We start from the raw sequence: 25755 nt of genomic DNA, 5'->3' as shown, positions 1-25755 counted from the left end.
ACCCAAAAGCCAGCTCGACACAGCCCTGAGCCGCCCGCTCCAGGGCCCTCCAGAGGCACCTTCCAACCTCAGCATCTCTGTGCTCCTCTGACTCTACGCCAAGACCATTAAGCAGACGACTGCGCTTCAGGTTGAGGGTTGCATTGGTGCTCTCCTCATGCTAAGGATGCTTTTCCTGCTGGGAAGTCCCATCAGCTTTAGCAGGTGTCCGAGGTGGCCGCTGTATCAGCGTGGATCCATCCAGCTACTGGGTAGGCAGAGTACGTCCGCAGGGACATTTGAATGGACTGTAAATCCAAACCTTTTTTCATACTGTTCATTTCCATATTTATCATTTGATTGTCCGGTGGTGTAACACTGTTGCCTGTCTATTCCAACAGGGTTGTTCCATCAATTTTATTTTAAGGTGCAAGATAGCTGTACTACAAAGGTGGTCTGTAAAATAATACATGTGCCTGCTCTACGGTATCTATTATTGGTAGTCAGACCACAAGTTTGTCCTTCAGAATTTCGCCACTTGCAGTTATTTTTCATTCATCTGTCCCCATTGTTTTAGAGGACACACAGCACAGAATATAAATTAGGAAAGAGGTGTCAGTGATTATAGATAATAGGCTAAAACCGTTTCTGAAATATTTATTAGAAAATAGGTTAAAAAAGTGACATGGTGCACCTGTGCCGGTGTGGAGCGGACATTATGAGAAGATTATGCTAATGTGAGTATTTAGTAGCAAGTCTTCACTGGGATTACTCTGTGCTATTATCATAGTCGGCCCAGGAATTGTAATTCAAAAGAAAGCAAATGGTCAAGGTTTTTGTTTCCTTTTTTTTAAGTTTTGACTGCTCTTTAGCCTGATGAATTAGAGGATATTATAAGGAATCTTTTAAACATTTTTCAAAAAAAAAGAGAGAAAGAGGGAGGTAGGCTGGACAGAGACATATCATATACAGACATGTAAAATGAAAAGGATTTTGGAAACCTTCATTTGGGCTGGGCAGTTGTCAGGTCTGGAGGCGTGAAGACGGGTGAGCAGTAATAACATCACCAGAAAAGAAAAGAGAGAGAGAAAGGGAGAGAAGGGAGGAAATTGGGGGGAGATGCAAGGAGGGCAGATACCTTCATGCTCACCCATTTTAATGATTTTGACTTTCATTTGACTTGTACAAAATGCACGTATGAGGTCAGTACGTATTCTTTATGTTCCGGGGTTAAAATAAGTGGAGAATCATCATGCTGTATGCAATTCCAATAGAGAAGTGCTTATAGGAGTATATTAAAATACAGGTTTTAATTCATATGAAAGTAAAAAGTTGTTTAAAACTTAACTGTGCTCTGCAACACTGAGAAGTTGAAAAAGAATTTGAAGGCATTTAAAGTGATTGCTGTTTAAAGAAGGCTTTGCTATTCATGCTTTCGTGAGCATTTGTTCGGGTTTGAGTTTTGCATTGGGATTTCAAGGTCTAGGTCTGTTGTTTCGTACGCAGTCTGACAAGATAAGAGTAGTCTGTCTCATACATGCACAGTAAATTTGTCTCCCAGAGAAGCAAAAGCTCAGGCATGGGAAGCATGATGATGTGCAGGAAGGCTGATCAGCTGTAATAAAGCATTCATTATCCTTCCATCTAAATTAACTGAAATGACATCATAATAGTGCCTTTATAACCTCACTCCAAATTCCCTCTCTTTTATTGAATTATCAGCTAAACCTAAATTATTTTAAGCTGTATCTGTATATTCTTGTTTAGATAATTATTCTGTCATTAGGGAAGCCATTCATTCATTCTTTCGTTCTACTTTTTTGATGTTCACTTAAGGAAAAATACTGGGGAGTACATTTGTAGCTTGTGTTGTTTCCTATTTTCTTGTCATAAGTATTTTGCTGAAGTGCTTATAGTGTAAATCCAAATCCCTGGGTACTAGAGCTAACTAAACAATGCACAAAATGGAATATACTGTAAGAATGTTTCCACTTTTGCAATCTCTCTCTCTGGATTATTTCTCCAGAAAAATCTTTTTGCAGAGGCAGTTTGATTCATGAGCGTGCAATACCCGATGAGAGAGGTGCGTTGCAGCATCGTGAGGCGTCCAGCTTTCCTCGGCCCCTTTAGCTTTTGCAGATACTTTCCAATGATGTGAGAGGCTGAATGAAAGAAAATGGGGCATAGAATATTTTTAAACATGAGCGAACAAGCAAATCGGGGCACTTGACTAATTATAAGAGAGAATGGAGGAAGAAAAACTGACTGTACCTGAGAAAGAGAAAAAATGAGTTGTTTGGCACAGTGACTACTGTTACACTTACAAATTGAATCTCTTTGTCCCTTCTTCATTTATTATTGCCAGTTGAAGTCTAGATTTGACATACGTGATCAACCTCCTGAATTCAGTGAGGTTGGTTGTAGGAAAAAAGAGCCCCTCTGCAAAGGTAAAATTACAGAATCGAACCGCTCATTTTTGCAGTATTTGGTGGAGCAATCTCTAAGCATGCATCCGCAAACCAGTTAACCACCTATGGGCCTATTGGAAGGGATTAGTAATCAATAACAGTAAAAATACCGAGAACTCAGTAGTTTCAACTGAAGTTAGTTCATGGCTTGAATCAGCAGCTTATTAATTGATTTATTGACTCTGGATTGAGAGCCATAAATGGGGAGAAATTATTGAAGAAATGAGTACAAATCTGTCCTTTTGCCCAAGGCAGGACAAGGTGAATGATACCCGACCAGATCACAGGGGTTTGCTTAACCTGGGTTTTTTTTGTTGTTTTGATGGTTTTTTTGAGAATTTCTGCTCTCGATGGCCCGTCCTTAACATCACGAAGTATTTCCTAATGCCTAACCTGTGCCATGGTTTCCTGCGTCTCCTGTCCTCTCGCTTCTCTCACCTGAGCGCTCTGCCATATTTCTGTGTCGCTCTCGAAGCGTGGTAACTTCAACTGAACACTCTTCCAGCCCAGGTCTTGCCAGGGCCAAGGAGATAAGAACAAACACTTCACGTCGCACAGCGGACCCTTATGCTAATGCAGCCCAGACCGAGCGTTTTGCGAGACGACGGCACTTCGATGCTCGGCTGTTTTACTGCCCGACACACTTTTGCAGTCTTCCACTGCGTGTTTGTGCAATTCATTATTCCTTCTGGCTTATGGAGGACTGATAAAGGCGTCTTACCAGCAAATACATGGACAGGGATAAAATATCAAGAAATCCTGATGATGGTATAAGACCTCACCGTGATGGAAGCTATCTAAACACAGAATAAGAGGAGAGTCTCCTACTTTGAAGGACCTAACTACAACAGAAGAGACAACAGAAAGCTGCTGATGCATTTGGGAGCCATCCCCAGCACCACTCATCCCCCGGGGCTCAGCACACCTAAACCTCATCTGTCCTGGATGTTAATTTTGTTATTTGATAGATTCTTATGCCCTTTAGCAACGGTCGTTCTTCCTTGTGCATATCCTGAATTGACTTCCTTCGGTAATCATATTACTTCTATTCCAATCACATCATAGGAAATGTTAATTTCCTTCTTTTAATTGGGTTGATAAAGTCTATTGTCTAACAAATCTTTCCCAATATGTTAGCGTTAGATTTTGTTGCTGTGTGTGACATTCTCGGTATTGCAGCAGAGTACATTGTCATCGGTTCCAGTCTCTGAACTTCTCTCTTTTTCAAGGTTTAACTTTTGTGGCTCTTCCTGACACAGATAATGTGTTCTTTTGTTAATCGAAACTGAACTTCAAGAAAAGCACTTCTTTTTATGCGTATGCAACTGGAAACTAATCTTCATTATTAATTGCAGCAAGATAAGGTATGTCACTGCGGATTGATGTTCTCCATCTGAGCACAGGAGATGGTTCTGGTTACTTGCCCAGGGATGTCCGAGTACGCCTTTCGACCTTACGTGTGTTAGCAGCAGCCAGCCTATTCTTCGGTACAGAACTGATGCATTTGGTTTAATTCTGCCTATTCTGAAGAGCCACAAGTCCCTCCGTTTTTTCAGTTTCTCCGACTTTGACAGTGAAGTTACTGAAAATTGACAGTACCTGCTTTGGAGGAGGAAGAGGATTAAACTAACACCTGGAATGATTCATAAAATTTTTCTGGTTCCTCTTTTGAATTTTATTTGGACATAAACCTGAACCGTTTTTACATTCGTGAGCTGCAGCAAACTTCACAGGTGATAACATACCATTTCATAGATTATAGCCAAGAATTCATCAGCCAAAATTTTTTTCTATCCAAATGCTCTCTTCAGGGCAATAATCTTTCTGTCTGTTTAGCCATACAACCGAGTGTCGTACCAAAATGGTGAAGCGACGCCAACCTAACCATCTTACTTTTGCCATGTAGCCCCATGGCCCTTGTTATTTCTTCTCATTCTTTTTCACCGAACTGAAGCTCATTCGCAGGATGGTGTTTGAATATTCTAGATAGAAATACTTACCTTTTTTCTCAGCTGACACCTCTCCTCACTCTTGTGTGGGTGTGTCAGAGATTACGAGATGCTCAGGAGTACACGGAGTGGTAGTTGGTGATCTCAGCCTGATAGAAAACTACATTTATCTGAATCCAGCCGTTCCTCGTTGGGCCCCGTAACAATAAAGCTTCACGCCAAGGTGAAGGAGGAGTACTGCAATGAAATCTCTCTACTCTTGTTGTCCCAGTGTGCTGTACAACTTGCTACTTCTTTTTGCCAATATTTTAATACATATTCTTAAAATTAACTTCATCAGATAAAAATCATCCCAATTTTTCTGTTTTCTCTTGGCACTGGAGGTACTAGATGATACTAGAAAGTGCTGAGCTTAGCCATGACAGGGTCATTCTAGTGACTTCAGTTGTGCCAGGAGGTTGTAGTACTTCAATTGGTTCATTAATCCACTTAATAACTTCCCTTTTCCCCAGTTAAATCTGGATTATTCAGGATGGATCTTACTGTTAATGTACTGTGCCAGTCATATTTCACTTTGCAGCACCATGATCTGGAATAGTCATGTTTTGACTCCCCCCAGGTTGTAGTAAAGGGACTGTCAATATTTCCAGCAATCCTTTCAGTACTGGTTGAAACAGGCACAAAATCCTTCTTGACTTACGTCTGATTTGCAACTGAAGATAGACTGTTATAATAAAAATACTGTTCTGTTGACTTTCGCTGGGGCAAGAACTGGTCTTTCTTCACTGACATACGTTATCCAGTAGCAGAAGGATTGAGCGTATCATCAAATCAAAATTAAAATGAGGTTTGAATAATTCAAAAATCAACACTTAAATCTCGGCGTCTCTTCTTTTGATGTTCTTCTGTAGAAAGTGGGGAGGGATAACTACCTTCCTAAAGCAGCCTGATCCCAGGGCAGCGCGCGGGCTGTGTGTGAGGGGGGGTGGTCAATCACAACTACAGTTTAACAGATGTGCGGTGGTTTGGTCCTTTCGCGGTTGCAAGGTACAGTAGATTCTGCATTATTTGTTCTTTAGTGTGGTATTCACTAGAATTAATATAGGGGAAAAATGAGAGTTGCATTTAAAGAAAAATAATGGTATATAAAGTAATGAGATTGTTCCAAAGCTTAATTAGATGGAGCAGATTGAATACATTACGGTGATGTCTCGAGGCAACATAATTAAATTGTAGGCATAATCCTGCCTGTATTGGAACAGATTTTATCTCCGTAAGGCAAGGAGCATTAGATGGCCTTTCCTACTATGTTAAATTACTAATTCTTCTAGGAAGACTTAGAGATCTCATAGTATTCTCAGACAAAACAAAACAGGGTATAAGTCTACTTAACAAACTGTTGATAGTCTGATTACATAGATAACTTCAGTTTCAATCTTGGTATATGCTACAGCTCAGTAATTGAATCATAGATCTAAAATACATATATCTGCAGTGTATTATTGTGTATGCTGAATTCATCTCATTTATAAAATCACTTAATGAAGTTGTTTCCAAACGTATACACTGGCAAAGATACCGGTGAATAATGCGCAGGAGTGCTGTGTGAAACGCGTCTCTGCGTGTGCTGGATGCAAGTGCATAGATGCCTACGACATCTTAGCTATAAAGAGTAATGTTGTAAAACGTATGTATGTGTGTATACCTATATAGGTATGTATTTACTTTTTTTCTATATTCTTTTCTATATTCTTCCATCTTTTAAATTTTTCTTTTGTATTTTCTTTCATAAATTTAATTTTTATTTTCATGTTTGGATACTTCTCTTCTCCATTACACTACTATGGGGGTGATCTGACTTTATAGTGCAGACACATCCCAATGGTGTCAAAATTTTTGCCGTACTTCATTAATTTAGTATATATAAATGATCTCTCTTAGCATACTGATGCCCATGTGTTATCTGGAGGTTTCATTGCTCTTGGGTTACCAAACATATAGCTAAATATTAATGTTTTTCAGGAGGGATCACTAGGTATCTTAAATTCAGTAAAAGACCGTTCGAACTGCCTCTACTGGTTTGTTTTAAATAATTCTGATATTTGTTTGTCAGCCTGTAGAAAGATTAACTTTGTTGTTTGCATTGGATGGTGAACTCTCTTTTTAAAGATTGCTATTGAGGGGGAGAAAAAGTAGTACGTGTCTTGAGTGGTCTTTATCGTTGCTGGTACTTTCAGGGGACATCAATCTCTACCACAGTCTGCTCAAAAGACAAGCTCATTTGTCTGGGCATTAGCTGGCAGTTTCATAGCATAAATTTAAATTTTTCAGGAGGAATCTAATGTTTGTTTTGAAAATGGAGATTAGGGTACCAAAGAATAATATGTTTACTTTTCAGCACCATGAATATTTAGTGACCTACTTACACTACACCATTTGGTTTTATTTTTAAAGCTTGTCAAGCCAACTCCTATTGCAATTTAAGAAGCATCCTTTTTAGAAAAGCAATAAACTACACTGGCTACTAAATTAGCATTTTAGAAGTAGAACAGTGAACAATGTTTTTAAGATAGTCCTTCAATAGCATCTTTATGTGTTATTGTGCCATAAGAAAAAAATAGTGTTTGCCTCTTGTTTAAAAACATGTTTTGCTTGACCTGCAAGTTAAAATCCAGCCAATTGCAGGTCTAGGGTAGATACAACACTAAGATGCTGTAACTTTAAAAATACATGTACTTTTTTCTAATAAACTGAATTTTTAATGATCTCTTGATTATCATGAGATATTTTAAAGACAAGTGATTTTAACCAAAACATTCCTTGTGTTTCTGCATATGCTAATTTGCTTGATTAATTTTGAGAACATCTGCATATAATTCTGTGTACTTAACAGTGGTGAGATCACACTGCTTTTCAAGTAACAGCTACAGATTTCACTTTCCAGACAGACTCAGATTTTTGTCTAACTGGGATGCCAAATGTACGAAGGTACCCCAGAAGAGTGTGTAATTATGTAATTTTCTCTTGATCTTTCAGAGTCTTCCTGCGAGCAATTAATCAGTATGCAGATATGCTAAACAAAAAATTTCTTGATCAAGCCAACTTTGAGTTACAGGTAAGAAAAAAACACCAGTGTCTTGGGGACTAATGTTAATGTTGTAATAAATTTCTGCCCTAAACGCGTCATTTCGGTATATGTATTTGTCGTCGTGAACCCCGGGAGACCAGTTAGCCCATTTATTTCGGGCTCAGCAGGTATGTACGATCCATTCGTGTCTTGCGGGTCTCAGCCTAGAACAGCACCAAGTCTTACGCAGAGCATCACAGAAAACTCCTCCTTGCCTTCAGGAGCAGCGAAGAGGGGTGGCCTCCCCCGTTCTACAGCAGATGCTTTAGCAGAATTACTGCCTCAAACGTGGAGCCTGAGGTGCGGCGTCTCGAGTGCCCTGCTGATGAGAAACCCCAGTTTCGGTCACTTGTTCAGGACCTTTTTTTTTTTGTGTGTGTTTATGTGTTTGCATTTAATTTTACTTGAATCATCAAAACACAATTGATTAGGAATTGTAGATAGGAAATGTTTCATGGAAACGTAAACACAACGAGGAGATGTACTAAGAATATATCAAGAAACACCTTCTCTGTGGTGTCTGTTATTTTCTCCTTTAAATATTTATGTGCATAATTTAGATACTTCTAAGTTCTTTTGTAGGTGTGCAGAAAAACATTTCAGAGAATTAATGGTATCTATTCTTGTCATTTTGGGGGCTTTCAGCTTTGGAACAACTACTTCCACCTGGCTGTTGCTTTTCTCACACAAGAGTCTTTACAACTGGAGAATTTTTCAAGTGCTAAAAGAGCAAAAATACTTAACAAGTAAGTCCTATTCGTGATCTAAATCATGGACAAGAACTTGAGGTCTATTAACATAATTTTAGTTTAATTTCTTAGCTAAATCCATTCAAATTGAGATGCAATCATGGTATAATGAAAGGTTGGTTTTAAAAACATGAATCAAGTATTGCATGTGTTTCTACCCTTGAATCAAGATCTAAATTACATGATTCATTACTGATGAAGACAGTATTTTATACTGCAGGATGTTCATAAAGTCAAGACTTTTCAGAAGTATTAACATATTATAAAACCGAATTTTTAAATCACTTTAGCTTTGTGCTTATTCTAATCTCATTTTACGTGCGGTCTTTATTACTTAATCCCTAACGGCCTTTTAGAGTGAATTTTTGTAACTACAGCCAGTTTCACTGCGATATCCCTGAAGAATGGGTTTGTATAACTGCAGCCTTGTATGCTTTCCTGGTTAAAAGGGATTACATTGCCTACCTCCGAACAGGGAGCTTGAACTACCCGATTGCTATTCAGAATCCCACAGCAAATGAAACCTATCAAAAGAAAAAAGACTGGAAATGAGACTGGAACATGAATATTTTCTTTAATGTATGTATTTCTCCTAAATTTCATTGGGGTTCCAATGTAGTGGACCTTAGTATTAATTAACTAAACACCGAGCACTGAAAAAAGCCAGTTACATGTTTTCAAATTCGGTGTGTGGATTCTCTTTCTGTGTCATAATATTTGTAAAGAGCGCCTGCAAAAGCAGTTTGTTCCCGTAGTCAGTCAGGTTACGAAGTTAATGCACAAAAATGAGGAGTTTCAAAGCTGTGATTCCCTGAGCAAGTATCGCTTGGACGCCTTGTATGTACAATATATATCTATATAGAGAAAGAAGATGCGTTTTGTATCACTTCACCTTCCATATTCAATCCCTTTTGTATATTATTATGATGAGAGAGGTCACAGTGCGAATGGGAAGAGTTCATCACTGCTGCAGTGAGATGTGATTTTAAAGGCTTTTTGCTTTAACTGTGTGGGTCGCAGGCTTTGACCAGAAAGACAGGGCTCCAGGTCCCGTCCTTTTTTTTTTGGCAGCTAAATTTTGCCCTTCCATCTCATCCACTCCGTCGTGAGTTTTGAGATGCTTCCTTTGGAAGCTGTGCTTTACCTGGTTGTTGAAACAGAATTTTTAAGCACTGTGTGATCTGATGTACGTAGCTGTGACTCATGGGGCTTCCTTGATGAAACGGGAATATTTACAAGTTCAGTGGAAAAGTGATGTCAAGCAGAGCTCAGGCTTTTGCACTTGTGCTATAAACACTGTACGTAACACTACCGTTACATGTTTGCAAAAGGAAATTAAGATGGTTTTGTCAAGCCAGGTAAATAGTATTTCATTAGATTTAGAATTTATGGAACAAAGTGGTTTTGTACAAGATGGGACCAGTGATGCAAGTCCTCTTTTGTAATTAAGAGTGCAAAGGATACTTGCAAAAGGCAAAGCGCTCCATCAGTTAGAAAGCAGAGGGGTCAAAGCCGCGGCTGCTGTCGGCCTGCCCTTGCTCGCTCTGTCCGACGCTGGTGTGCACCTACGTGAGCGTTTTAGTTCAGATCAGACTCCGGACCCGAACAAAAAACCAGCAGCTGAGCTCTCACTGGACTGGAAATTACTGTCAGATGCATTTGTGGGCTGATATTCCTCTTTGTGAGGGTGGGAACCTTAGACGGAAATTTTCTTCAAGTGATTTTTATATTAAACTGAGCAGTATATCTCGCTGAAGAAATTCAAGAAATCAACAGACATTTATCACTGCTGATAAAAGTAAATAGATTAAGTCATTTGAAGTGGTTACTTAATGAAGTTTGCTAAATTGTAAATCTCTGTTTATAATGATTTTACAAGTTGTTACTTTCAGTTTAATCATGTTTTGGAGACAGAAATCAAGACCATAAATTCTTCAAGGTGCAATAAATGTATGGTCTGGAAGCACTAACTTTTATTGCTATGTGAAACCGCTACCGGTTCTATGCCGAAGGGATATAATTAATCAGTTAATACAATATCCCACTCACCCATCTTTTTAAGTATTTATTTCAATTAATATGTCAAATATTTAATAATTTAAAAACTAATTATTGTAATTTGTAGTTTTTGCTAAACATTGTATTTAAGCATTAGATTATAATAGATTCTTAATGATGCAGAAGAATCTCTTTAATCCATATTAATGACAGGGTATCTCGCTATTATTCCACAGAAATCCCACAAGTTGCCAGATATTACCATTTTGCTCATCTTGTTATTTAAGTAATGATCTTTAACATACAACTCTTTTGCGTAGCAAATAAATTCTTGGAGCTCATTATGGTTCTGATCCCGTCATTAACGAAGGCAATAGGATGTTTTCCCTTCGCTAAGCTTTCCTGGTATTCATGTGGAGAGGGAGTGGAGTATAAAAATAACCCTGATGGGAGATGGGAGGCGTTGGTGGCACCAGCGTAGCAGCAGAGCAGCGGCAGGTTTGCAGGGAGGCTGAGGGATGGGCTCCCGCCGCCGCCCCGGCTCCTCAACTGCCTGGGAGCACTCGCTTTTGGTCTAGCCCGGGCAGGACGCAAAATCCCTTTGGAAAATAGAAACCTTCTCCTTCTGATTTTGCGCACCAAGGTACGAGATGTCACAAGGTGTTCCTTCTTGTATTTTCTAGGACGATGCTATGCTAAGAGGGTGTATAAAAATAAAACACAGCCTTAGGCCATGAAGCTCTCTGTTGTGCTTCCTCCAGCCATTACCATTTGAAAACCAGAAAACGCTCACCATTAATTTCTGTAACCACCCATGTGTCCCAAAGGACGGTTAGGGAATCTGAAAATATGGCATAGAGAGGTTTTGCACAGGTGAACGTTTTGTGTGTGTTCTCCCTTTGGTAAGTATCGCTGCAGAATTTGAAAATTGGGGTCTTTTGAGGGAGAGCAAGTAACACGAGGCGAGGAACAGAAGCTGATGGCCGCGTGGCTGAGGCTTTTGGGGTGGCCTGGACGTGTCAGGCAGCCGCTGTGTCTCAGTCCCTTGTAAAAGGGACGTTCGGCCAAGTTCAGTGTTCACGGGCGCATCGCTGAGCTGGCGAGGGAGGCTGTGCAATGTTACGGTATGGCTTGAATTCGGAGAACCTGCTCTGTAATTTCAAATATCTTTGAATGCTGATCAGATTTTGAAATGAGATGTTTCTGCTTATTGGTATTAGATTGTTTGGTTTTTTTTAACGGTGGTTTTGCTTTCCTTTTTAAGGTACGGTGATATGAGAAGGCAGATTGGTTTTGAAATCAGGGATATGTGGTATAATCTGGGTAAGTACCCTGAGCGCCTGTTGCTTAATGCTTTCACTCAATGCTTGTATAAACCGAGTTAGAGATGAAATGAACTTGCTTTTGCTTGAAATGATGGTAAACTTCCAGAAGGCATTTAAAAAGCAGGCGATTTAAGAAATAAAGCCCCCTCTGCACGCTTATTTCACCGTCTGGGAAGATACGTAACTGTAGGTAATGTTGACATATCTTCTGGTTTTTCATGGTATTCAACCTCACGCTAAATAAAAAGAAATGGTTATGGTAATACCTGTTGAATGTTTTTGTTTTCTCCTTAAAATACATATATATACACAGACATAGATGTATACACATAACTATATACGCACACATACATTTGGATGCAGGAACCGGGACTGTAGCCAAATGAGCGCGTCCAAGGGGTAGCAGTAACTTAGGCTGGAAATTCTGCTTAAAGTCTGATTTTCGGTCTTGTTTGGCTGCATCAGAGTGACTCAGGAAGACCAGTAAAGAATGGGAACTTGGACGTCCCTGGAGTTCGTCGGTAAATTAGGCATATCTGACTATCTCAAGTCTGTGCTATTCTGTGGGTATAATTTAGCTATATGGGGATTGAATTGCGTGAGAAACTGAGTATTTACTGTGACCTGAGTGTACTCATCTGCCAGGTTTCATTTTCCTGAGCTCAACGGCAGAGATACTTCAGCTCTTCCGAGTTTTATCAAAAGTTCCTTAAATTATCAGAAATAAATGCATTTGCCATTTCACTTATATCTCTAGCTGAACTGTTGTTGCTGAAACTTGAAAAAAATCAGCGTATATAAGAGAAGGGAATGCAAGGGTTCATAAGCATTTGATATCACAGAGTTTGCATCCGCTCTGCTGGAATGATGAGAAAAGGCTTCGGAAAGCAGCTGAGTTCACTTTTTATTAGAAGCATCTTTCATGAATTAGGTGTCCGGAGAACAGATTAAAGCATAGGGCACACCTGATATGTGACTTGAAAGACAGCTAATAAAATTGGTACCGTGCCTGATGCTGCGTCATCCGGCTCAGGCTGCTGGCAGCCTCTTTGCCAGTAATTAGCCAAATCCTTCCCTGGTCTAGCCTTACAGCCCTGTATTCATCTGTTAGCTTTCCTAACTTCTCTAGCATCTTTGGATTCTTAAACTTTTCCCAGAATTTACTGGGCTGAAAGTAGAACAGTTTGCATAAATAGTTATACATCTGGCTGTTCTTACATGAGGTTATTTTATTCAGGCTGGGGACTGTGGAGTGCATTGCGCTTTTTGCTACTGCTGCTGACCCTGGCTGCTCCTGGACAAGTTATTTAGTTGTTCAGTTTTTCACCGTTAACAGGGAGCTGCTAATAATTTCTCCTGGATTTTTGTGGATCAATTGGCATGAGGGGTGGTGTTTTCTTCAATATTTCTTTCTGTGCTGTCATGAAAGCCTTTTATTTTCAATAGTTTTTATAAACTGAGGTTATTCAGGTAGATGACTCCGTGACCTACTCTAGCGCTAACGTCTCTGATTCTGCAAGTGGCTGGGATCATTAATGCCGAAATCTCACATGTTGAGGGAGTCAGTAAATTGCTGCTCTTCCCAACAAAAGCTGCAAGAGAAAGGTAAATCAGAGGCAGGACCCCAATCCGAGGCGGCCTTTGTACTTCTCATAATGAGCAGCTTGCTTTTTCTCATCTTCTTTGTAATACAGATAGTCCATGCTGATCATGTTTAACTTCTGGCTCTTCACCAATCTCATGTATGTCACAGCATCAATTAAGAAAGAATTCTGACTTACCTCTGCAGGGGAATTGATTGGGGGGTGCTTGACACTTTTATCTTAGAAGCAGCACTACATTAGTCAAATTATTAATGTATATGTTCAGAAAGAAAATCAGAAGTGAAAAGCTATAATTCTTGCATATGCTTGAGCATATAATTTTTATGACTATGCCACTGTGCATAAGATATGATGAAGCCAAACAACCCTGACTTTTGATTTATGTATTAAAGAGTATGGATAAGCCTCAAAAATTAATATTTTGTCTCATCAGCTTTTGTTCATAAATACCATGATTAACGTATAATGCCTGCGGAGTTAAAACTCCCCTGGCTGGAACGAGACAGTCCTGTAGCTGTAATGCACATCTAAGAGTATAATTTATTTTCTGAAATTAAATAGTAAAATACAAATTCTAGAAGGTTTTTCTGCTGTGTTTCTTATACAGCGTTGGCTGCAATATTCATACCTTCCTACCTTTATAAGTAGGAAAAAAAAAAGCATGTATAGTGGAGAGCAACACTAGCTAACCGTGTGCGCACGCTTTAAATACCTGTAATTTAGGAGTAAGATTTTTGTTTTAAACGGGGAACCACGTATGAGAGATCCAGCCTGACAGATTTTCTATTTAAATCCTAGTCGTAGCTGTCCTGTTTGATACCCTGCTAGACGCGATGATGAAGGCTTTAGCGGTGAGTGCTGCGATGCAGCAGCAGCGAGGATGGCTTCGGGGAGCCTCGTCCCAGCGTGCAGAGCCCCCGCTGCGTTGCCTGTCAGAAAGCGCTGCAAGGCTTTTATTTTGCGTGCACCAAAGCCAGCGTACATTAGTCTTTGTAGGCTTTTTTCCTCTCCATATCACAACCTGAACTTTAAAATAATGTAGTATTTTGAGTCATTGTTTAGTTGGAACCGGGGCCTTAGACCTTGGTGAGACGGTAAGTATCAGAGAAGCATAAAGCAAGCTGTGGCCTCTGCCTTGAAAATGTAGGAACTCAAACAACATGAGTTGTTTAAAAGCGTTACGTGATGCAATTTAGCATATAAAAAACACAGTTTGACACCAGGTCATGTGTACCAGTTTTCAATGGTTAATGGTTTCAGCCGTTATATGTTAAAGAAATTGTAATTACATTAAAAATAATATCCTTGTGGTAATGTTGGTCAAGGAAAGCCAGCTCAGAAAACATTGCTTTTATTGTTGACATCTGAACCAGCTAGAGGGAGATGGAAAAGCAAAAATCCTGAAGTGAAGTGAAATGGTTGCTGCTGCTGTCCTGCAGCGAGCTGCCCGCTGGCCCGGCCCTTCCCTCCCAGTGCTTGACGTCAGGAAAGGTGTCTTGACGGAGACCTTAACGTCATCGGAGGGAAAGCCAGGGTTAAAAATAGACCTGAACTTCCAGCATTATATAAATAGAAGTCATTACAGATAACACTCTCTGAATTAGTCATGCGTGTTCAGAGCTGGCCCAAGTGAGAGGTGAGGTTGCTGGCAAATTAGTCAGTGTTTTTTGCGGCCCAAATTTAAATTAGAAGAACCTGGGAAATGAAAATCGCACGTTATCCAATAAAGAAAGCACCTTTGGTTTGGTTCCTGCAATGAGGTCTGTTCCTGCTGCGTGAGCCGTCTGCAGGAGCACATCTGGTGGCACGGCAGAAGCCGCTGCAAGGGGAGGTTTTTGCATGTTCAAAAGAACACTTTTTTTGCATGTGGTTCTTAAAGCAGCTGCACAATTTGGTTTTCAGAAGAGAATCCTCAATTTTCTTCCAGACTTGTCACATTTTCAGTCTCCGCGTGGGAGTTCCCACACTCCCGGGGGGGAAAAAAAAAGGCAGATTCATTGTTGGGTTGTTTATCAGAAAGTGCTGCCTGTGACAGGCAGCTGGGATGGATGCGCTGCAGCGCCGGAGGAAAATCGGTTCCTTTTGTGTTTTGCTCTCATGCTTTCTTCTGTGGCACAACATCGCGCCGGATCACATCATCGTAGCAAACACGTGCGCGCGCGTCATCACGTCACCGGTGTGCGTCATAGCGTCGGAAGGATGTCACGCAGGGCGCTCAGCCCTCTCCCGTATCGCCCCGTTGGTGGACGAACCCTTTCTCTGTGTTACTCCTCGCGCATGCTTGATGAAGAAGACCAATCAAGATGGCTTAACGTTTTAATTTGTGCCGCCCCGTGGAAGGAAGGGCTCTGGGCAGCGGCGGGGCGAGCGCCGCCCCAGGGGATCGTTCCCCTGGTTCTTCTCCGCAGCCAAGCTCTGTAAACTCTGGTGGGAGCCGCCCACGGACGTGAAGAACTAAGTGGGTTTCAAACAGCAGACGAGGGATTGTTTTGCAGTACAATGTACAAGTGATTTTAATATTTTCTGCTAATAACTCGCACGCTTCTATTCCCCTCAAGTCCTTCTGAATTTCATATTCGGAGAAGCTCGCTGTCCTCTTTGATTTGAAAACTGTTGGTGATTACTTGCGAGGCGGCACCGCTAATAAATACAAAAAGTCGGTGATCGGCAAGGAGGCTGAGCGCGTGCGGTCCGGCTTCGTGGGTGGTGGGGCCGGCTGCTGCCGGCCGGACCCTGCGGGGCCGGGAGCACGTCCTGCAGCCCCTGGCTCCCGGCGCCGCCGGGGAGGCGTTGGTGAGCCCCCGGGAGGTGAGGTCTGTGGCTCTCCATGCCCCTGGCATCGGAGCAGCTCTTCAGCGACTCCCCTTTTGAGCAAGAAGTTTATCTGCCCCTGGAGGAGAGGAGATGGGATCAAAGATTTTAAAAATATCTTTTGTGGATTTGCCAGTTTTCACGTCTAAAGTTCAGAAGATGTTAGTTACTTTTCTGAGGGAGTCCCTGTGCTCGAAGCAATGGAAAAACCCACCGTGGCACACCGAGAACTTCATGACATTTAATTTCTGCCTGACAAATAAGTTTTGCCGCTATCATTTGTTTTCTGAAATATTGACTCTGACACTTTTCAGGCATGATACAAGAAAACTGTCACCTGAGAGGCCGAACGTAATAATACTTTGATTTTGAGTTGGATTGTATACATCCATTAACATTGCATTTGTGAGAAACGTCACCAGTTGTGTAGTGAGGTTCAAATGAATTTTGAGCCTGTTGCTGAGAGGGGAATATATTTGGATTTTCTAAATTTCAGCCGTCAAGTCCTCTGCCTGGAGCTCCGGTGCTCTGCTACGCTGCTCTACACCGGCGTCTTTCCACGGAGCTGTTGAACAGATAATTTGCAGAACGTATAATCTTGCATTCTCTACACTTTAGCTAATAATATGAACAGTAACTAGATGTTTTTAACTAGTCCAATATTTATTAGGTGCCATGTTCCTGGTAAGGTTTAATTTTCTGTTCCGTGTGCGGAGAGCGAAGTAGGGAGATTTGGGGGAGGTGCAGTTTTCTCTTGGGAAGATAAATGTGAAATAAAGTTTGCCAGTCAGATCAGCTCTCGAAGAAAGACGACATATTGTCGGCTTGGTAAGATGTAGTCTCATGTCTCGAGGCTGTGTAAGTATGCACTCGTGGTGACACTTTGATAGACTGACACGGTGAACGTTTTGTACGCTGCAGAAGATACAGAAGTCTAAATAAGTTAATACAAGTGATGTGCCTTGTAGCCTCCTTCTCTCCCAACCGTAAGTTGTATTTAAAAAAAACCCCTTGAAACTTAATATAAGTATGCAAATATGGGTGCTTCGTGGAAAATGTGACAAGTTCCAGTTTGATTACTGATTCAAGAACTCTTGTTAATTTGGGTTTATACATGCCGCATACTTCCCCTCTTGTGGTGTAAATAATAATACGTGTTTCAGTAGAGTCAGATCATGAAAAATACTTTCTTATGCTATATGAGAATTTATTGATGTGGCTTTTATAACAGTTATCTTCTGCCAAAATCAGTGGCTGTTCATTAACTCTGAAATGTGTCTTTTCTCTTAAAGGTCAGCATAAAATCAAGTTTATCCCCGAAATGGTGGGACCTATCTTAGAAATGACGCTTATCCCTGAAACTGAACTTCGGAAAGCTACGATCCCAATCTTCTTCGATATGATGCAGTGTGAATTTCATTCTACTAGAAGCTTCCAGATGGTAAGCAATGAGCTGCAGATATTTAAAGTTTGTAAGAAAGATTTAACTGTTTTTTGACAAAAATGTAAGAAGCTTTGTTATTTCTTATTTTTCTAAAGAATAATATAATTATGGATTTTCTATAACTCTGAGTGGCTGTAGCGTTTTCATATGTGGGTTTTAAATTCTTATTGAAGGAAAAATTTGCATGAAGTAAATGAAACCTTTTGTTATGATACAAAAGGAGAGCAAAGACAGATGTCTTAAATTTTCACTGTGACTCAGAAAAGGAGTCTGCTTCTGAGTGAAATTGGGCATAAAGGAAGCCTGATAATGTGGCAAAAGAAACTATAACCTGTAAGAATTTATCATCTCTAGTATCTTATAATTTTGTTACTCTACCATTTTATGGATTTTGAAGAGGGAAAAAAAGCTATCCAGTCAGTGTCGATGTTTCTTCATGTTATGTAGGCACTGCAAAATCTAAAATACTAATGTAGTGGTTTTATTCTATTTTATTTTAACATGCTGAGGGAAGTCCTTGGATAAGCACACACAATCTTATCCTGGTAGCATCAACTTTTGCGAGACAAGTGGAGTGAAAGAAAGTTTCCTGATTTCATTCATTTGACCTTCTTTCCCTTGAAACTTTGCCTTACGGATTGAGAATAAGACTAGTTAGGCCAGGCAGTGTTATGGTATAAGCCGACGTAGCTCCTTTACACCGCAAAATTTCTGTCAGTTCGGATATGACCTTGTGAATTTTGCAGTAAAGTTTGACATGTGCTGTTTATTTTTTTCCCTTTATATTGGCAGTTTTCTTTCTTGGATGAAAAATCTTACCCTTTTCCATACTTTTTTTGTGAACTATTATTCATAACCAGCTCTTAATAAGTCTGCAACCAGAATAAATGAGTATCTGCATGGAGAGACTTAAGCAAGGGAAATGGTATCAGCTTTATTTTTTTTATTTGTTTTGTGCTGGATGATGTGTGGAAAGGTTGTGAACTGTATTTTGGATCCATCCAATTACTGCATAATCATTCTTTCTTATGTTTGACTCCGATGATACTGTAAAGATTGAAATGCTCACTGGGATGCTATTTAAACAGTTTCCTGTCAGATGCTCTCTTTTGTTGCTTGTCATTTTTTATTTGTACAATTATATGGATCATGAAAAATCCGAGGGTAACTTTACAGCTAAATTTATGGCCCTATATTTTCCTGACAGAAGGAAACCAGCTTTGTGTGGAATAGTTGGGTGATTTTAATAAATGAACGTCTTAAATATTTCACACAAATTCTTTTTGCCTTTTGAGAAGAAAAATGCCTCATGCTTAAGTCAGAGATGTCTTGGATACATATATATGAACATATATTTCTTATGTCAGTATAGCTTCTTTCTTTATGGACATAGCATTGATATGACGGGTACAGAGGCAGTGAACCTTTTTCAGTGCCTTTGGAGTGAACAGTTACATTTAACGGGAAAGAATCAATCTGTCCATTTCTGGTTTTGCAGATAATGTAGTTATATAGTTTGCTGAGTATCTCAGATTGGTCTTTGGAGAATGAAGATCACAGCTCGTAAAAAGCAGAGAATCATAGAAAAGTCTAGGGTGGATGAAACTGGTCCAAACTGGGCCTTATTGGGTTATCTGGGGCCATCTGAAGCTCAGTATTGAATAATTCCAGTGAGAGAGGTTTCACCGCTTCTCTGGGTGACCTATTCTAATGTTTAAGACTTTTCTTCTTATATCCAGATGGAATTTCCCTGAATCAGCTTGTGCCTGTTGCTGCTTGCGTTCTCTCTGTGCACCCTTGTAAACAGCGTAACTCCATCTCCTCTGTAACCACCTTTTAGGTGCTGGAAGGCTTGAGTCTGCTTTCTCTAGGCTGAATAAACCCAATTCCTTCAACTATTCTTCGGGCCAGGTTCTCCAACACTCTGCTCATCTCGGTGGCCCTCCGTTAGACCATCTCCAATTTGTCAATGTCTCTCTCGAGCTGGGGGAACCAAAGCTGGACGCAATATTCCAGCCGTGGCCCAACAAGTGGAATAATCCTACCGATCCTCTAGCTATCCTCTTGTTGGTGCAATCAAGGACACATTTTGCCTCCATTGGAGGGGCACACTGCTTCTTCACGTTCAGCTTGCTGTCCACCAGGTCCTTTCCAGCAGAGCATCTTGTACTGCTGCTTGCAACTATGGCATCCCAGATTCAGGACTTTAAGTTTCTCTTCCTTAAATATTATGCAGTTTCTTGTTGGCTGTCTTTCAGACTGTCAAAGTCATTAAACCACCACCCTTTGAGATCAGCAATTTAGCCACTTTTTCCACCCACCTTGTAGTCTCCCTGTCCAGTCCGTATCTTACCAACTTGTCAACAAGTATGTTTTGAGAGACTGTATCAAACACATTGCGAAGATTGTCACAACCACAGCTCTTCACCCACTGAGCAGATAGTTTCATCACAGAAGACAGTCGCATTAGTCAGATGTGATTTACCCTTGGTAAATCCGTATCGGCTTTTCCCAGACACCTTCTTGCCACTTGTGTACCTGGAAATAGCTTCCACGAGGGCTTGCTCTATGGTGTCCTTAGGACCTGAAGTGGGCCTGTCTGGCCTGTAGCTTCCCGGCTCATCTTTGTTGTCTCTTTTGTGTTTAAGTGATAAAAACAGATATAAAATAATTTAAGTATTGCCAGTACCTAGGCAAACTTTCATCCTTAATGTGTCGGTGTAGTGTACTGCGTTATGTCTATATGCAACCACCAATTATCATTGTCCAGCATTGCTTTCAAAGAGAACTTCAAAACTGAATGGTTGGCTGCCGTTAAGCTAATCTGCCAGAAATCCAATTATCTAACCTTATTAGTCACATCAACAAGGGTTTAGATTGGCTCCATTTCTCCAGCAGATGTATAAACCTCATGATTTGTGGGGGAGGAATTTAAATTTTTTGCAGAACTTCTATGCTGTGATGGCTTGTGTTATAAACAGACAGCTTTCCCGATGGCGGTTTTAATTTCAGTATGAATTGGTTTGCCTGGTAAAACCAGTAACAGACAGAATGAGGTTTTTTTGTTCTTCCAGTATATATAGCCCTGAGAAAAAAACAGAAGATAAATTGCACTGTTTTTTACAGAACTAAATTAAAGGCCAACTGAATTACAAGCTGAAGTTGCCCATTTTTGTCCTCTGCCTCTTAAGCCGCTTTGAAGCCTATATAAGGCTTCAAATTAGCCTGTACCTCAAAGCATGAATCTGATACTAAAGTCAGTGTGGGACTGAAGCTTCTCTAGAGAAGAAAATGCCTCCTTCTCTGCTCTGCTTTTTTCCCTTTGCCTGTTTTACTAGCGAACCCTCCAGATCAAAGGGAATATTGCAGAGCCACAGGAGCGATGAAAGAGAATTGGTTGGATTGTTCAAGGCCTGGTCAGGTGAGCGTGATGGATCCCGTGGTGACAGCAGGAGAGAAAGTTCGTCATGAAACAATCATTCAGCTGAAATGGGGAATTCGGAGCATAAAAAGCCCCGACCTGATTTTGCTGCCTGTTCCTTCCAGCTGTCACTTGCTCTGGCTCCATTTCCTATGAGCATTCCTGTCTGTTTGCCTACCCAAAACGTTAGCTTACCTTTTCTGGACCTGTGTTATTGCTGATGTGATGTTCTGCTTGTTTGGAGTTGAACCCATTCACAGAGAGGTGCCAGTGCAGGAACTGGTACAAAACAGCACGTGGAGGAAGCGGGAGGAGGCAGGGGGAGATGCTGGGTAGGTTCTCCCTATCTCATGGCACTGCATCATAATACAACTTCTTTTAACTAATCTGGTACAAATTAATTAACGGAAGTAACTTACTTTAATAGCCAAAAAAACATATTAACAAAATAAGGTAAGGGGCTGAGTCAGAAGCACTACCCCAGCCTGTCTTCCCCAACATAATTACATTTCTCATCAGGTAGAAAGGAAGGAAGGACCCTTATCCTTCACAGTAAAATCTGAGAGGTGTACCCCCCCACTCTGCAGTAATGAGCAAGAAGAAATTAGAAGTCCCATATGTCTAGTTTTCTGACTGAACAGCATTACTAAAGGAGAATCGTCGGTGTCTGGTGGCGTTAGCATCAGCGATATAAGCGTATGAGCTCCAGCATGTGTTCTTACCCGGTTAGAGTAAGGAGTTGTGTAAAAGTAACGATCTGAGGAAAGAGCCCCAAAAATGCAACAACACATCTGTCCTGTTTTCTGCAAATTGGAATGACACTTAGCATAATGAAACCATAGCTGAAAAGATAGAAAAATGATATAGAAATGCAGAAGCAATGAGTGCATAATGCAGAATCATATAGAAAAGCATAATAAATGAATGCATAATGCAAAATCATATAGAATGCATAATAAATGAATGCATAATGCATATGATTACTAAAATAAAACCATGGGTGCAGCTAAAGTACCTCTAGCTAGCGTTCTGTTGCAAAGAGAATTAAATGAGTAAAGACCAGGAGAAATAAAGAGGAAATCCCTTTAATTAATTTCTAACATTCAACAATAAATCTCAGTATCATCAAGGCGGTCATACTAGCATACTTATTTGCAGTGTAATTTCTTGTTGGTTATCAGTGGATTTCAAATTGATATAATTCTCCTTAATAAGAAGTACCTAGTTTATCTGAGCCTTTCTTGACTTTTAGAACCTATAATTCCTTATTAAGTCTTTTTACCACTTCTGAGCCCTGTGTTAACCTCCCTTTCCCTGTGCTATAGATGTGCAGACAGAGCACAAGTTAATGACTTGTCCAACTTTCTGTGATGCTGCAGATTCTCCTCTGTAATCCCACGGAATGTGCAAATTCAAATAAGGCATCCCCCACAAAGGATTCATTTCAATAAGTAACATTTTTAGTTATCTACACTTGAAATGTAAATGTGTAAGCTCTCCTTGTTTTCTGGCCTTTTGGAGAATTTCGGTATTCCTCCCTCACCCCACCAGAAGAGCAAGGGAGAAAGATAATGCAGTAAGTCTAGAGACCTCCAAAATCACCTACGATTAAATGGCTGCCAGATCTGTTTGCTGACCAGAATGCTGTGGGAAAATAGGAAAGGGAACAGATGAAACTGCTGGGAATTACCACCAACTTCCATAGCAGCCTTTGAACAAAGTTTTGCAGTACTTGTGTGCTGTTTCTGCATTACAACTAATTTCTAGCGGTGCTATCTGTCACTTGAATTTTATATGGCAAATTCATTATTATCCCATATCAAAACAAATTTATAGCAGCTTGGAGGATTGAAAGTCTTCGTCATCTACAGCTAGATTAAATTGTCAGTCAGTGCTACGAATATAGCCTCACCACACTTTAGGTAAACCTAAAACCAAAAGCGATTAGTTGAGCTGACACTTGAAGACGCTAGATAGCTTACATTGATTTATTTTCTCCAGATGGGAGATTGTAACAGACAGATGAAGTAGTGGATACACTCTTTGCTCAAGTTCAAACACACATCCTAAAGAGAAGCTGCGATCTTGATCAACTGCAAGGAAAAGTTAAAAATAATTTCCTGTAATCTTCCTAACATCACCCCTCAAGCTTTTGCTGTCAACAGAAAGATATGAATCTCAGCTCACTGATGGTGCCAGATATACCCCCTAAGCCTCCAGAAGGAGCCTCAGCAAGTGTCACTGGCTGTAATGCAGACATTGAAAATTTGGTGCTTCTTCACTTGAGAGTAAATTCCATCACGATAATTGCAGGCCTACTTCGTGCTATTTTGCTATTTTATGCGTTTAAAAAAAGAAAAGGAAAAATTTAGACTTTATCAACAGATGCCGGGGGCGGTGTCCCAGAGCCGTTAGCTTGTGCGACTCCAGGGCTGCGTTCTTACTCCCATCATGGAAGACAATAGCTCTATAAACCTCAACTGGGGTTGATGAAAGCTTCTTCTGTGGAAAGACCGCAGAAGGAATTTTAACTGTGTTAAATAACATTTAGTCATCTGGCTTGCATGATCTGCATCATATTGATTCCTTGAGAAGTTTCAAGAATGATCGAAGAGCAGCAAAGATATTGTTAATAGTCCTTAAAACCCCAGAAATACCACAAGTTTAACCCAAGCCTCTGTTTAACCCAAGAGGGCCATTAGGGAGATGGCCCAGCAAAGCCTAGATTTACAGAAATTTAAGTACAATTGATATCAGGAACCTACTCAAGATCCTGTATGACAAATGTAATTGCTCTTCTTCATATGAGTAATCTCTTGCTAAAAAATATATCACCTAAAGGGCTCACACTGGCAGCAAGTGTCATTTTTCACGTTGGTATAGAAAGTCAATTTCTTTCTGGTCTCATTAGAGAACGTGAATTTTGTGACTTCTCTGTTTCATCACTGTGTTGTCTCAGTGTTTTACTTGACACGTCCTTGTACTGTGAGAACGTGCTTCAGCTTGTGTTTGCTTCTTAGAGGGGGTGGATTGCGTTATTCTTCCTTTTCTCATTTTCCTGTCATTTTTTGAATAATGGATTCATTGTATTAAAAACCTTATTTCACTTTTCATTCATTTCTTCACAAGGAAAGTAGCGAGAGAGTGGAACAGGTTACCCAGAGAGGCTGAGTAATCATCCATCCGTAGAGATGTTCAGTACTTGGCTAAGCAAGTCACAGTTGGCCTGATCTAGTGTTGGCAATAATCCTGCATCACCTGGGAGGCTGGACTAAATGACCTTCGGGGTGTCTTCCAGCCAGCGGTTCTGTGATTTTGTGGATCATCTGAGGTACAGCAGAGCACCTTTGAAATGTTTTAATCTGAGGTTTGGGGTTTTCATCTTTAAAACAGTGACGCGTAATAATAAAAATTGTTTTCAGATGGAATATCTGTTGTTTGGGTACTTGGTTGATTTTATCGCTGTATGCGTGATACAGTCTGCAGCCCAGGCTTCGTGACAGCTCACCGTTCGCTTGACTCGTGCTTGTTGTTAGACTCTATCCTGAATTTGCATTGAGCAGTAGGTGTGCAGGACTTTTCCTGCCATTATTCATCATGATAGCTTGTAGTCACTGAGCTCAGAGCCGAGATGGTTTTTTCTCTGTTTGTAAGAGAATTCTGGTGGGCTGCCAGGTAGTGTGTAAAAATAAATTTCCCAACTAGGATGCAGAGGACAGAAAGTCTGGCGTTGCATACGAAGGTAGGAAATGACGTGACCGTTACTGCAGTTAATGCCGAGAAGAACGTGGAGACTTGGAAAGGGAGACAAAAACAGTGTTCTGGATCTGACGCTGGATTTTTATATTTCTGCTGTTGAACCTGTTAAGATACTCAGAGATTGAGTTGTCCTAATGAAGAGGCGTATTTTGGTATTGTCACAATTTATCAACCAAATCCTTCATACCAACGTGCATCTCTCCCTAAAAAGGACTTCTCTTAGCAAAGCAGGAACTTCTCTACAGTCCATGGCCACATCGCGTGCGCAGGTTCAACCTGGCCAGCGTGTGTATGTTCACAACTGCCGCGGGCTTCGGCAGAAAAGGACCTTCCAGGAGAGCGGGCAGGTGCCTCCAGCTGTGGGGGTGGCCCAGATGCTTCTCCTCGCCCTTACCTGCTGCAGGCTTTTCTCTTGTTCTGCCCGGATTTACCTTGCCCCGTGCATGCAGCAGTTATTTCAGGAGAAAGGGATTGTGGCAGAACCAAGGACGTGTCTGTTCGGTACTTGGTAGAAGCGTTATGATAACCTCTGTGGGCCGAGGTGGGACTGTGTGGGCAGAGCTTAAAATGCAGCGTATGGGGGCAGAAAGAGATCGGTGGTGGATGTAGATACTGCGCCTCCTCAAAGTGATATAAATTAAGGTGGTGAAAAGCACTCTCTTATCATCAGAGTTTCGTCATGACCCAAGTCCGTTGGCAAGGGTGATCTCACACTCCTCACCGAAATAAATATGCCAGCAGAATTTCACAGAGTCGACTAAAAAAATCCAGTTTCTCTTCCGAGCTAAACCAATCTGAGCCCTGCTGCCGGCTGGAGATAACACCTTGTCTTCCTCAGCTTCCCCGTGGGGCTGTCCGTGTAGAAAATACCCGTCCCCCGTTGTCCCCCCTGCCCCGGGTCGCCGCGGAGCGGTGCCGCAGGCGGCACCACCGGCGGCTCAGCCTGCCTGGCACGCCGCGGCCCAGACCACGGCCGGGCTCGCCCGCTCTGCGCTGGCGCCTGGGATGCTCGGGGATGGTGGTCCCGGTGCCCCGCTGCCCGTTGTCCGCCCTTGGCGGAGGCTGCTGGGCTGGCAGGACTCTCTGCGGGGGTTTTTTTCCTCTTGGTACATAGATTTTGA

General features: G+C 41.1%; 1 protein-coding gene across 4 annotated transcripts in view; it reads left to right on the top strand.

Annotated features, from left to right (window-relative positions):
- DOCK1 (dedicator of cytokinesis 1) overlaps window positions 1-25755 on the top strand; it is a 315877-nt gene that overhangs the window by 221697 nt on the left and 68425 nt on the right. For all 4 annotated transcript variants that reach the window (XM_082310428.1, XM_082310427.1, XM_082310426.1 and 1 more), the window contains 4 exons: window positions 7433-7511; window positions 8169-8269; window positions 11535-11593; window positions 17303-17451. In XM_082310428.1, the coding sequence (XP_082166554.1) occupies window positions 7433-7511; window positions 8169-8269; window positions 11535-11593; window positions 17303-17451 (388 nt within the window). The remainder of the gene's footprint in view (window positions 1-7432; window positions 7512-8168; window positions 8270-11534; window positions 11594-17302; window positions 17452-25755) is intronic.

The sequence above is a fragment of the Platalea leucorodia genome (genome assembly GCF_965183815.1).
Source record: "Platalea leucorodia genome assembly, chromosome: 4".
Taxonomy (NCBI): domain Eukaryota; kingdom Metazoa; phylum Chordata; class Aves; order Pelecaniformes; family Threskiornithidae; genus Platalea; species Platalea leucorodia.
The sequence above is the reverse complement of the archived record's forward strand: the minus strand, read 5'-3'. Positions and strand labels throughout refer to the sequence as shown.